Source organism: Dendroctonus ponderosae, unplaced genomic scaffold (genome assembly GCF_020466585.1).
Source record: "Dendroctonus ponderosae isolate FM_Combo_2020 unplaced genomic scaffold, Dpon_F_20191213v2 Dpon_F_20191213_9, whole genome shotgun sequence".
Taxonomy (NCBI): domain Eukaryota; kingdom Metazoa; phylum Arthropoda; class Insecta; order Coleoptera; family Curculionidae; genus Dendroctonus; species Dendroctonus ponderosae.
The window spans coordinates 7,265,126-7,279,343 of NW_026019116.1; the positions used below are offsets into that span (position 1 = coordinate 7,265,126).

The 14,218-nt window shown below is 38.6% G+C and overlaps 1 protein-coding gene across 5 annotated transcripts in view; it reads left to right on the top strand.

The window, feature by feature from the left end:
- The window catches only part of LOC109539382 (ankyrin repeat domain-containing protein SOWAHB), a 57,832-nt gene that overhangs the window by 31,978 nt on the left and 11,636 nt on the right, over positions 1-14,218 (top strand). For 3 of the 5 annotated variants that reach the window (XM_019907093.2, XM_019907094.2, XM_048669685.1), the window contains 2 exons: positions 10,922-10,933; positions 12,798-12,800. In XM_019907093.2, coding sequence (XP_019762652.2) covers positions 10,922-10,933; positions 12,798-12,800 — 15 coding nt within the window. The remainder of the gene's footprint in view (positions 1-10,921; positions 10,934-12,797; positions 12,801-14,218) is intronic. The other 2 variants (XM_048669683.1, XM_048669684.1) reach the window with 1 other exon arrangement.

Genomic DNA, 14,218 nt, shown 5'->3' on the forward strand with positions numbered 1-14,218 from the left:
CTGACGTTTCGTCCACAACTGCGGTGGACATTATCAAAGGCGATGAGGCAGTGGGCGAAGTGATCTCCCGTGCTTTCCGACTAAGACTGTCTTAGTCTAAACATTCCTAAATGTGATTTAACCGGCCGTGAAAGCCTTCATAGTCTGAGAATACTTCTAGTTCGTTATATGGGTTAAAACATCAGCACGAGTTGATGGTGGTTTTTCCCCGTGGAAGTTGAGATTTCTTTGCCTTCAGGCGGAAAGTACCTACGCCAGTAGGATTTGGAGAATTCATAGAGTTTTTGCAAGGAAGACTGTGTCGTCAGCATATCTTAATTTTTTTGATTGCTCTGGAGCTTCCAATGTTCTCTGTGACTCTGTCTCCTGCTACTTTTATTTAATTTTTAATTGTTATATTGCAATGTTTACTTTTCTGCTTTTGCTACATTCTCTACGGTTTATTGCGTTCTAAAGTTCACTTTTCTATTAAAACATCGAAAATCCGGGTGCTTGTTCACTAGCACCGAATGAATCTAACGTCATAGGCAGGGTGGCGTGTTCTTATTTTTTTAAACCGGCCAGAAATTCTCCAGAGGGTCCCAAAATAGTCAAAAATGCAATGGAAAAAAAGCCTAAACGGCCACCGAAATATTTGTCTAAACATCTGTAAAACATAAAAATAAAGAATCGCTTTTCCTTCGCACGATAAAATCCAAAGCATCCGAATATATCACCGGGATAATAACGCTCCCAAACAGATGCAAGTTGGGATAATATCTCAATGTGATATCGCGAGCGGTACTAACTAACAACAGTCAGCACTAATTAGAAAAACCATTCTTTTTCTGGTTGTCTAACTAACCGAGGTTTAGAAAACCGCTCAATGGAAGTGATCGGGTCATTTCCATATTGTAGTCATATGTTGTCCAGTTTTTATATCTAGGTACTGCTAACGCACATTGAATATGTTATCTTGAACCCTCCAAAATGTTTTTTTAATGCTTCGGAGCTTCGCTTGAGTATTAGGAGCAACAAAAGAGTAAATTCTTATATTGTTTCTGGATCTTCTACATTTAACATTCAGCAGAATGCCCATTCTTTAAGGTCGCTTTATGCAATGTGACTCAATATGACTACCTACATCCTTCTGCATGATCAAAAATGCACCTAGATCAAAACCGGCCGAGGTGCTGGACGCCAATGGTTCTATTGCGGTTATGTGGTATCGTTCAGGACAAAGACGCCCATATTTTCGGGACGTCGCGAATGTCACGAGGCATTGAGTTATTTTTTAGAAAATCCGAATGACGGGCGCGCACCGGATGATTAAAATATTTCGATGAAGGCGGGCGACAAGAGATTAATCTGCCGCTAAATATATAAATTTCCGGAGAATTCGGGTATTTACAAACAAACTTACTCGGTTTTAGAGTTTGGGAGGGAGCGTTTCAGATGGACGTGCGTCAGCCGAGTGGCTTTAATAACGAACCATTTTTTCAACCAATTAAATCCGGATATTATTAATCAACTGAAAGTATATATGTTTACTTGGGGCACGCGTGGTGGTGTATACTAACAGATGTCAGCTTAAAAAGCAACACCACTAATTTAAATCGATGGCATTCGAAGGAATGACGTGTAGTGTAGTGCAGAGATATCATTCGAATTTCTTAATTGGAACCCGGCAGCTGATCGCAGGTTCTTCAAGTTATTATTTTTTTGTCATTGTGGGCACTGCGTGTGGTAATTACTCGTTTGGAACATAACTACCGACCGTCCGTCGACGAAATCGGTGGTTTTTCTAGGCTTTTTAACTCTGTCACTAATTGCAGTGTTTTGTTTTGCTGAAGATCTGTTGTCTAATCGGTTGAAGAAACTACTGAAACACTCAGAGGTGGTTTAAAAAGACTCTGCTAAAATAGCTGGGAGTGCATTTACTGTCATAACTTTCTGAAGACTAGATGGAGGATAAAGGTTGATTGAAACTGAAACGTTTTTGACAGTTTCTTTTTCAATATTGAGAGCAGGACTTTAGATGAAACAGTACCAATTCCAAATATTGAACCCGAATCCAACAGGGGACCTTCCGTAATTGAACCAGAATATTCGAGTGCTGCCAAACGGCTATACAAACAAGCGCGGCGCGCCGTAGGATTCCATCTAAGAATGGCTCTTTGACCTTTTTCTCATAGTGTTTGCACTGTTCTGTGCACAGATCGCTCTTGTTCCTTGTTCAATATGGTAGTGTAAACCGGTTTTGAATCGAAATGGGACGATCTTTGCGTGAAATAATTCGAATTAAACTTGATGGGACAAATATAAGCCGTACAAGTGATCGATGCGCTCTACACCGGCCTCGGCTACACGCTCTCTGGCTGTCGTATTTTTTCGCACTCTGAATCCCCCGTGTGACATGCAAATGCACTTAGGGAGCGACGTGACGTCACCCGGTGCATGCGAACTTATGCAACACGTGCGACATCTCTCACAGCAAGAGTGGATAGTTCGTGGGTCAGGACAGATCCGTCAGCTCCGTTTTTTTCCCGCATCTTTTTTACATTCGATTATATTCATCATCGGGATCATGTTTGGCCTGATGTCTTCCTCACTTGGCTTCTCCATCAATTCCGCCCACGTGATTTATATTTCGGTTAATTCGTCACCAGTCACCTGCAGCTTAAAGGCCGACAATTTTTCGTTCGCCCGAACGATTTTTAAGTTCGTCCACGACTTACGAAATGACTTAACTATGTTAACAATCCCGGCTTAACTATGGTCTTAAAAAATGTAATCCTTTGCCTCGTACCACACACGTCGCGTCGCCTTGTCTTATCTCTATCTAGATCTCTTGTGCGGATAGTGGTAAAAACCAGGTTTTCTTGCGGCGTTAAAGGTACTTTTTATAAGCCGTTTTCTTATCTGGTGCCTTTGCGTTAGTTTGGGTTCTCTATGCCGCTTCGGAAATAAATCGCCATCATTAGTACCGGCGCATGAATGTAAATTTAAATAAACGTTTCCGAGGCAATGTTTCAATGAACAGTAGTAAAAACTTCTACGGCTGCTTCTGCATCAGATTGAATAGAATAAAAATTGACAAAAATATTTCCTGAATTCGCAAGACCATGCAAGTCTTGCTTTGCTCATCATCTTTGCTTTGATTAGAGAAATGCAGCCCTGATGCAACTCCGAATCGAAAATATCCAGTTTGAATGAATCTAGAGGACAATGCGACATCAAATGTTTTTATTGCCGCAAAGCGACAACTGAAACATTCACAAACTACACGCTGAAATACTTTTTGAAGAGGCCGCCTGACGAAATCTGCCAACATTTCGTTCGACACCGTGTCGCACATAAATTTGAAAAAATTAATCGACCCCCTATTCTGCGGATGACATTCATTGGACGCGTCTTTTTGTGGCGTCGAGTGGGGCTGTTTATAAATTGCCACTCTGTATAGAGAGGCAGCCAATTTTGTTCCAGTAAATCCTGCCGGGGCGAGAGTGCGTCCGTTTGAATCGATATGAAATGTTTCGATAGTGGACGTTTGTCCAGTAAACTGTCGACGAATTAAACGCCAATAAGAAAAGTTCAGCTGCTTTAGAGGGCCGGAATCTTTCTGCATCAGAACCAGTGCAATTTCTGGGGTAGAATATTAAAAGCGGAAAATTATTGCTATCGACACAACTCCCTACAACTCTACGCTTCAGTGGGTGGATTGGCCTGCCGCTATCCGTAGGGGTGTGGACAAGGGTGTTTTCGGAAGTGCCATTGTCATCGGCAAAAATAACAATTAACAACCATGTCGCAGATGAAAAATGCAAATTGTCCGAATTAATTCGCGTTTGCAACCAACCTCCCTCTGGTTTTCCTTTCAACTATGTATATCGAAAATGTAGCGAATTAATCAGGTTTTACTACCAAACGGCGTTCAGAGCGCTTCAAGCTAAATCAGATAAAGAACCTCCTGAATGGTTTCGGAAGCCCTTTTAATTAGATTTATAGTAATTAGCAGGTATTTTGGAAAATCCGGCTAATTAGTGCGGTGTTCGAGTCAAAGACTTGCAATCTGTGGAACGTAGACTGAAAGTGTACAGCTGGGTGAGTTTGACTCTCTTTGCATAGTTGGGGAGCCTGCGAGCAAAATCAGTTTTGTCCGTGCTTCTTAAAACATTATTAGAAAGCGTCTTGTTAGTTGTTTTTTCAATATCAGGTTCCCATCAGTTTTGCAGGATCACACTTGAGCAACTACCTAATGAATTTTGGGTCTTCTGAAAAGCACTTTTAATAATAAAACTTGGGTTACAAAACGGCTTTTCTTCATTTTGTGTTTTTTTACAAACTTCTTTTTGGGTATTTCGCCTCAAAAATTTTTGTCTTAAAAAAAGACAGAATTTCCTCACGTCTTTTATTACGAATTATTTATCGAATTTAACGAAGAACGAATTATTTATCAAAAAGTAATCAAGAACTTTTACCTAGAGGGTATCCTGCGACACACTTAGGCTCAAGCTGTAAGAGAAAATTCCAATTAGTAGAGAAATTAATTTGAAAAATTACCTTTGTGTGTTTGTAAAATTGAAATTTCCATTGAGGCTTCATGAAATGTAATAAAATTAAAAAAATATATATGTATAAGAAGTAGAAAATGAGAAACACTCAAAGTAACATGAAAAATTTAAGTTAAGGTTCAGTTCTTTCAAATAATATTTTCTGTAAAAAGCTTTGGAAATTTCAAACCTTCTACAGATTCCTTTCAATTTGACGCTACCAACGTGTACCTACAGATTAATATTTTGAAAATTTCTTAAAAATTATCAGAGTTAATCTATTACATGGTTTTGCGCAATGACGAACGACGAATGTCAGCTCTAGTTGGCTGACAAATTTGTTTTTTGTTTTACGGTTTGCAAAACAGACGTTTCGTAAAGTAGAACAGATTCCACGGCGCTTATTTGTTGTTGAATATCGTTCAGACAGAGATCCATGTTCACTTTTTTCATTCTCAATTCGTTTTGACATCTTTTATTCCGTATTTTTAGTTCGGTTGACATGGCCGTTAATTATTATTGCAAACTCCACCTTGTTATCACGCAACCCACGCGCTTAAGGATTAACTGCCCTATTAAAAAAAAAACGGAAAAATAGAATTGTCTGGTGTTCGAAATAAAGCTGGGAACACGGTAATAAAAATGGGAAAGTTATGCAAAAATGGTCAATATAAATCATTCAAATCATATTCGAAGATATAGATAAGAACAGTTGCGGCCTTTGCTCGATTTTGCGAGGAAAACTTAACACCAATATAAGAACAAAACAGAAGTTTTAAATAAAACGTTCGATGATAGTGCAAACTAGTGCATACATTTTGCGTTCAAAAATTGCAAAGAAATTACTGCTACTGCTGAAGTTACTCGCGTTGATGAATTTATATTAGAGCGATCGATCGAAGCTCTAAAAGATTCGGATATAAAACTCAAAATAAACGGCATAGCAATAAACAGTTGACAAAAGATATGCTGCCGACACCGTGCAGAACCTCTACAATGAGGGTCGATATCAGCAAGCTATGATTCAGAAGTAACTTCTATCAGAGAAGCTTTCGGTTGCCAACCATTGGAAGCAGAATATTTAATAAATTGGCCAAATATTTTTCGGTAATAAGAGGATCAAGCAGTTGGTCAAAATGCAGAGAGATGTATTTAAATAATGATTCGGAGGAAGCACACGTCTGCTTAGAATTTCCATGCAGACAATGGTAAGAAACACGTTCTACTGTTAATAGTTCTGGCCCAGATAAATGCACTGTTGGTCAGAACCATCCGATTTCCATTTCTTGTAACAGCTTGAGCCTAATAACATAATTATGCAAGTAAAATATTGCCCTACATGGAATACATGCAAGATCCTGACAAATTGGCCTTTAATGAACGGCACCGAAAATGAAGTACGTTAGGAAAATTAAAAATTCATTAATATCAAGTCAAATTAGGGAAATTTATGTTAAACACAGGTGACAACTCGGTGTCACCTGATATTTAATAAGTGCTGCACAACATATGTATCGTTTTGCTCGCATTCTAGTTATTATCATGGCCCGTAAATTAATGTTTTCCGAATTCGTTTTGCATTCGTTAACAGTTTTTTCCCTTGTCTTTTCTCATGCAGGCTTTAATGAGCCGACGCTAATGAGTCATGCAATTGTTGTTGCAACCAATTTAACTGTCCATTTTAATTAATTAATTATTAAATCATAGCGCGCCAACAGATAGGAAGGACAAGAGGTGTATGTTTCACTAAAATATATTAAATACATTTTACAATGTACCTACTCTGTGTATTGTTTTCCTAGAATTCAGTCAGATTTTTCGTTCCGTTATTTATATGTGCAACATTCTTATGTCCAGCATATCGGCATAAAAAGTTTTTCAATAACCGTTTAACTTTTTCGATTGTTGAAAAAAGCGCGGGCAGGTTGTGTTTGAGAATCCGGTTCGGGAAGCACTAGAGCCACTTCTTCCGCCGGTAAAGGCCTTTAATCAAGACAAAATTGATCCATTACCGGCTATCAACGCTGTTGTCGTAAATGCCTTCGGATTTTATATCCCTAATAAGTGTATCGGCCGGCACTATATTGCTCATATCCGAATTAAACGCGGCCCCTAATAGCTCATTTATATTGGGTCCGAAGATACGACAGGTTCTGATTTATTGTCTGACCGAACAGGTGAACCCTAAGGCCCCTGGTTTGAGTCAAAATATTGCCCAGTTTCCACTTAAAAGTTTGGAACCAAATAGGGATAACAGATGTTTGTGTATTCTATCCAGATATCCTCTCGCACCGAACCACATATATCTAGATCGTTATTTTACAAGAATTTGGTCTTGTAAGGGTGTAAATGACAAGATCCGTTCTAATTGACGTCGCATACATCCAAAACCCATACATCACCACTATCACCGTCTTCGTCATACCCACGCTCTGTTCCCACCGACGCACTCGGTTATCTCTCTCGTAGTGGCGCCACGTCTGTACCCTGGGTGTCACACCCACTTGGAACAAGTGAACCGGCAATAATAAATTGGGGTTCCATTTTGTGGTTGTAAATTTTTTTCGAGTTTTGGCCGCCAGAATGAATGGGCCTCGAGTATGGCCCAGAGGGAAATCAAGAATTTAAATAATTATATCATGGGTGCAACATATCCTAAGTTGGGTCATGAATTTTATTGAAATTCTCTTTCGGTCGGTTCTTTGCTCAGCCCCAACCGACCGACGGGAGTGGATGTTTTTGCCCAAGACTGTTGATCACGTCTTCGATTAACCGGTCGGGTATACCGACTAATTTTACCCATTACCAGCGATTCGATATTAAAGCGAATTATTGCAGCCCATACCAATGCCTATTATGTTTCATCTTATGGGTGCTGTACTTTCATACAAGACGCACGCAACGAAATTTCAATGGTCTTTAACTAACTCCAGGGAAAAAATCAAGAGGCACCAAGTCAGGGCTAGTAGGGGGCCATGGGGTAAGACCAAGTCGTCCAATCTAGATATCAAAATTTTCACTAAACCAGTGCAACCGGATCTTCATTGACACCATGTTCTCTTCTTTTTTCTACATTCCTAAATGAGGTTCGAGAAGATACACCTCGCTGAGGAAACAGCGCATTATATTATTTCCTTGCCGCCGATGGACGTTTTTTTCTTTTGGTATAGTAAACGCAGAATATCGCATTGTTTTTTGAAAACTGGCATGGAAGGACTTGATTGGATTGAACCTTTCTTACGGTCGAGCCACCAAGATCACCCGATCAGGCACCTCTAAACTATTTAATGGGGAAAGTTGCACACAATCTAGAGCGCCGCGAAGAGTTGAATGAATGAAACTGAGCGTAGAAACCGTTAGGTGAAACCGTTTAGCACGGAACGACCGTTCAAGTATCTTAATAAAGACCATGTAAAGCGACTCTACCTCCCTGGTCGCGGTTTTCCACCGCTAATTGCCAACAAATCAAAGCAAAGATGCCGCAAAATTTATATATGGTAGGCAAACGTGGCCGCAAATGCGATATGCACGATCTTAATCTGCAGCCACTGTCGCCAATGTCTTTGGTTACCGCCGTACTGTCGCACAAAAAAAAATGTCTTTCTCTCGAACTTCTCCTCTGCTTTCGAAAGCTAATTAGCCACCACCCCGATAAAAATGTCCGAAAGAGTTTCCAGTTTAGAGAGCAATAAGTTCGTCAAAACTGTCCTCCCTTAGTTTATGCGTTCCACATTTGCTGTGACATTCAGAAGAGCGGTTTTTACCATAAACATCATTCGAAAATTATTTTACGAGGCAAGTCGAAAAGTTATGTGCGTCTTTGAAGTGCGTCGCGGCGCATTAATGTCATCCCCCATCTGGTTTCCAGTAGCCGCAGCCCGAAAATTACGAATGTTAAACGTGCAGTAATGGGTTTTCTAATAAACCTCCAGTTATAAACCGACGCAATAAATTCTTAGTGCTTCTTGAATTAAGCGACGAAAAAATTATCGTTATTCATCATGTGTAAATCAGCTTTTCTTTGCACATAAGTACGAGCGATTTTGTGCGAATAAATAGAGCGCTAGACCATATTTTTGCGATGAAAACGCTCATCTGGTACACTCTGAACGAAAGCTTTTCAAAATAGTGCATATTTTCTCTTCAGACACTGGTTAAGAGGAAGAAGGCAAAATGGTCTGGAACTTAACGAAATCCTGATCGACGCTCAGAGAGATCAGTTTCAATGCTGCTGAAGCCTCTGAGACCGAAATTATTTTTCATCAACTTCAGAAACTATATTTTCAAAGCGTGCTTTTGTTCATTTTAGTGTTGTTTTCACTGATAACTTTGTTGTTTTTTCACTTTTAGTTACTCCATACTTTCTCCTACAACAGATTTTCTTCGTCGATCACTTTTTTATGCAAAAATTTGATGGCATCATTTTACTCATCGACATGATACTATGAAACATGAGTTGCGTTGAGCCAAAGCTTCCAGATCACGTCAGTTTCATCGTCGTTGTATTTTTGGTAAACCTTTGAACGGTTTTGTCAAAAACGCATTATAAAATTGGAAAGAGTTCTCAAAAACAACAGTGTATTTGATTCGCACGATTCGAGCTTGATGGGTGAAAATGTCCAAAGTTGAAAGGTTTATAAATATTCTTCCCTTCAACTATACCTTGATGTTAAAGGGTTTGCCAGGGCTGTTAGTGTTTGACCCTGTCCGGATCAAAACGGTCTTAATAGTTGCTTATGAGTACTCCGTTTTCAATTGCCACCACGATCATTTTCTCAAAAGTATCAATTTACTTGTATGGGCATCACAGTGGTTTGTTATGTTATAGAATTGACCAATTTAGAGTCTTCCCAAGTAAGTAAACTTGAACTTTGGACCTTGTTTTTCACCTTGTATTTGAAGGTTTGAAGAGCACATTTTAGAGACTAACCAATATGTGAAGTGAAGCCTATTTTGAAACACCCTGTACTAAATGTAAAATTTTGATTTTTTTTCGGTTACAACCAAAGTGTGGTCTGGTCTCTGGTATATTAAAAGCGAGTCTAGATTTTTTAGGAAAAATATGTAAATCGGCCATTGTCTGACGCTTTTAATAGAAACAACCTGAAAAATAAGCTTCGGTATTCATGAAAATAGCACGGACATGAAAAAGGAAGGTCCGCATCGAATAAATCAGAATGCATACAGTTGTGTGTCTATTAAATCCTTTCAAACGGGCACATTCTGAACGTTTCCGGGGAAAATTGCAAAGGCAATGCACGTTTAGACTGGACAGTGTCGTTGCGATTTTATCGGGACTCTGAAATGATACGTTTAATAATAGTCAGAGTTGGTTGATGAATGTATATTGATACAGATATATCTAACCTGAATTCGCTTGTAAAAAGCCACACAGATGCAATTTTATTAATTGCGATTCCTGTTTGGTCAATGAGGACGGTTATTCGATTAGCGAATTTTATGGGGCCTGTTTTATGTAAATGCCGGTTTAAGGCACTAAATCTCCCTTAAGCGACACTAGAAAATCCTCTAAATCAATCAGATGTGAAACCTTCATCCGACTAAATGCCCCAGACGAGTATGAACACATGTATCTTCGACTTCAACACCTCTTAAAACTTATTTTCGACTACTTCGCCTGTCAAGTGGGGGATTAATTTGGAAAGCGTTATTCTGGATCGGCGAAACGGCACAACAGCTGCGATTTCGAATATTCCGCGTTTTGAGGATGTGCAACTGCCTGTGTATCCCGAATTTTTCACTCTCGCACTCAACACGCTATGGGCGGTTTACACTAATTTTGCTTGACTCGATTCGTTCCATGTTAAGTTGATTAATAAATTTTTGGGATGTGCTATGCGACTTACAATGTTAGATGAGTCGGCTTGATTGATTAGCACCGAAATCGCCTGCATGGCGGGACGATGATTTAAAACCACAAATATTTTGCTTAGAAATTATTCGAAACTCCATGAAATTTGAACAGAAGTACAAGGCTTCTTGTACTTCTTGATGTTAACTCAAATTTTTTTTAATTGAAAGTGAATGTTCCTGAAAAAAACAGTCGTAAATTTTCTCTTGTCCCAAATATATGCTGGTGTTGAAGCGATCTCGACTCGCAATTGAGGCAGAAGAAAAGGTTCGCATTAACATTCAGATTATGAATCAGAAAATGGGCCTTTGAGAAGAAGAAACAATGTAAAATATCTGAACACTACATTGTAAATCCCCGTCAAATGAAATGCAAAGTCTGTTGAGACTTCAGTTGGCCGCAGCTATAAATAGCATAACTTCAAATTGTATGTGCCAATCAGATAATACTATTGTTTGTAACTGATCCCAGTACTCATAAGTAAATGAATAATGATAGTTTATTGCTATTGTTTCAGGACCCCTTCACGGTGAGTGTTCAAATTCATTGACGACGGTTGGTAAGCTTAGTTTAGTTTTTTAATGAAAAATATAACTTAAATTATCAGAACATGACGAAAAAACATTTGATGCAATTGACTTGACATGAGTTAATTAGGCTCATTTCTAGTTTGTACTTGTTGTGACCTGATTTTAATTCTTCAAACTTCCACTTCACTTGCTTCCAATTCCTTTCGTCTGTTTATTAAATTGATCTTTTTCTTAATGTTTTATAATTGTTATTGGTTCCTTCTTTGTTTCTGTTAAATTTTTCATAGCAAGAATAAACCATGAACCTGTTGAACCATATTCAACTTCTACTTGCAACGTTCTCAATGGAAAATTGGCCTTTTCTTATTCACATCATCAGCAACGGCCGAAAAATCATAAGACAAAGAAAATCAGGGAAATTGGTATTTAGTATTCTGATTTCTATTAACTGCTTTTATTATGGAATTAATCCGAAACTCAAAATTTAATTATTTAGGCCCATTGAACTAGTTTATGTGTTTGTACTATAATTCTAGTAACTTCTTTATTGCCTGATGTTATTAAACTGAACTTTTCCTTCCTTTTATGTTAAGCACTCCATATATTTATTTAGTCTCAAGAGGGTTCTTTCCTTCATTTCGTCAGTTCTATTCTTATAATCATCAGGTCCATTATTTCTTCATTTGTATGGAGAAACAGATTACGAGTTCGCCCTTTGTGACTGCTTCACTTTTTCTGGCAAGAAGAAGCAAGAAGCTGCAACCATTAACTTTTGAACCATCTGTATTCTGTCTGTGATATTTATTTTTCTTCATATTTCCAGTTTCACTTTCAATGTTCTAATTTATTGCTTTCTTCGTAACAATTTAAGTGCAATTAACGGAGCAATTTTTTTGGGTCACTTCTTATTCTCTAAGCATTTTTCTGCAGCAAAAAATATGTACTTGTGTACTTTGTACTTATTCGAACTGATTTGATTTGAAAAATCGTAGAAATAGGACTTAGACTGGTCAGCTAAATCTAGGTTTTTTAAGGAAAGCTTTTTTGCCACCTCTTTTATTCATAATCTTCCGACTAATGACGATTTTCAGATATTATTTGCACCAAACCAGTTTCTTCTTAAATCTCTCCAAAATATCTTCTTCTGCTGGTCTCCTTTGTGATAACTTCAGCTTCATGCGCTTTAATTTTTCGCTCGGGTTTGGCCTTCTGCTGCCCATTTCGTTCCTGATTTGTATCTGTTGGGGTCAGTGTTATATTGTTGAGTTTTTCTCAAAAAGTTTTCATGCCATCATCACTTGAAGGCTTGCTAACATACACGGAAGAAGGAAAAAAGTTCTGCAGGTAGTCCATGAATGAGCCCACATTATTTGCCAACAATCATCATTAACCAACCGACTCTTATAGTTAGAAGAATGATATTCTTGCAACAAATGGTGGTCGCTGCCGGTTGTTTACTTAAATCCCCATCAAACAGGATACCTGCCAATTTCGCCTAAGTATCCGCTTTCTGCCATTTGATCATTATTTGTCCGTTTTTTTTGTGTGATTGCGTGACTGCACCACAAGCTGAACAAACTGACTGATGATACTGGTAAGATAAGGGCGATATAAAAAGGTGTTCAGTCAGTTTTAAGTGAACGATGTAACGCACCAAATAACGAAATGGCACGACGATGATTAGCGTTGATGATGAATGATGATACCGGTGGGCGGAGTTCACAAATAAATGCGATAAAAGGGATGAGGAAAGACTGGGCGGACATATGGGGGTTTTGTAATTTCTTATTAATTGCGTACTAATATTATTTTCTCTCTTGAATTACATGTGCTGTTTTCGTCCCGTCACCGATCCCGTAACAGGCGGTAAGTATTTATTGAATCACACCAAGCTGTTTGAATGATGCCTTGGTTAAGTTCAAACGCATTAAGAAAAAAGTCGCCAGACGCACCGCAGGCACGCACTTTCTCCCCATAAAACCACAATATTTCGGTACAGGCTGTTCGTTTTAGGACCTCACGCTGATCGCTCAGGGCCCCCTGTTGCAGTGGGCCCCTTTTTCTTAAAACGGCCCCGGCTAACTCTTATCAGATCGCAGCATGCGTTGACAATTTTGCCGGCTATGTCGTTTTTTCCTAACCGACTTAACTGTTTTTACTCAATATTGGTCATATCAAAGAAGGCGAGTGTTCAAAAGGGGTTTCCACATTGCACATTCGGAGAAGAAGAAGCTCGATATCTCATTCAGAAGCAAATACTTATTGTTGGTTTACAGAAAACTCCTGTTTGGTAAACCAGGAGCTTCATCTGATGGATCAAAATGTAAAAATGCGCATTCTTTCATTTTATTTTTCGCTTTTCAGTGCGTTTCATTGCTAAAGAGTCATGTAGAACTCACATTTTAACACCATATGAATATACAGGATCTTAAAGTGCCGCTCTTTACAGTCGTCTAATGAGCCAAAAAAGCGTTTTTCTACATGAAAAACACATAAAATGCGAAAGAAGATAAGATATTGCGTATCACGAGAAGAAAGATGGGTAAATGTAAGTCTTCAGTGGAGGATTTGATGGCGGAAACTGATCAGCAATCAGCATCAGTTGCAACTCTTAATGCAAGAAGAATAGAGAAGGTGAAGTAACTGCATGGCAAGAACTGAAAGCAACGGGACTCAAGTGCGAATACAAATCTAGTTTAGTCGATTAATTGAATAGTGAAGTATTTTATACATCCGCTGCAGAAAAAGAAGAAAATTAAGACCTCCCAAAGCAGTGTAAGGGAGCAGGAGAGAAGTGAACTGAAATAATCCCTGGATTGAATTCTAACGCTTTGGGGCGATCGAATCTAGAAGGACGGAAAATCGAATGATAAGATATAATAAGAGTCGACAAAATATATATATTCAAAATCCCCCGAAAGACCAAAAACAGAAGGTTAATAGAAGGAAAGAGGGACTACGAGCAACAGCAATTCGAAGAGATAAAAATCAAATGACAAGAGAGGTACAAAAAACATAAGGTTAAGAAGACAGAAATAGGGAATACGAAGAACACGAAGCGATGCAAAAATCGTTTTTCTGTACTGAGAAAAGCTAATGTTGAGCTTATAATTCCTAAAGCATGGCACAAATATTTCAAAGATCTTAACATCAAGGATGAGAAAGAACCCAGAGAAGACCTGTGTGTATATGGAGACGGATTTATAAGTGTCTGATATTCAAATTTCGCTTTCTGGGTCAAAACTACTCGAATTTCCTCACTCACGTTGTGACGACTGAATCGA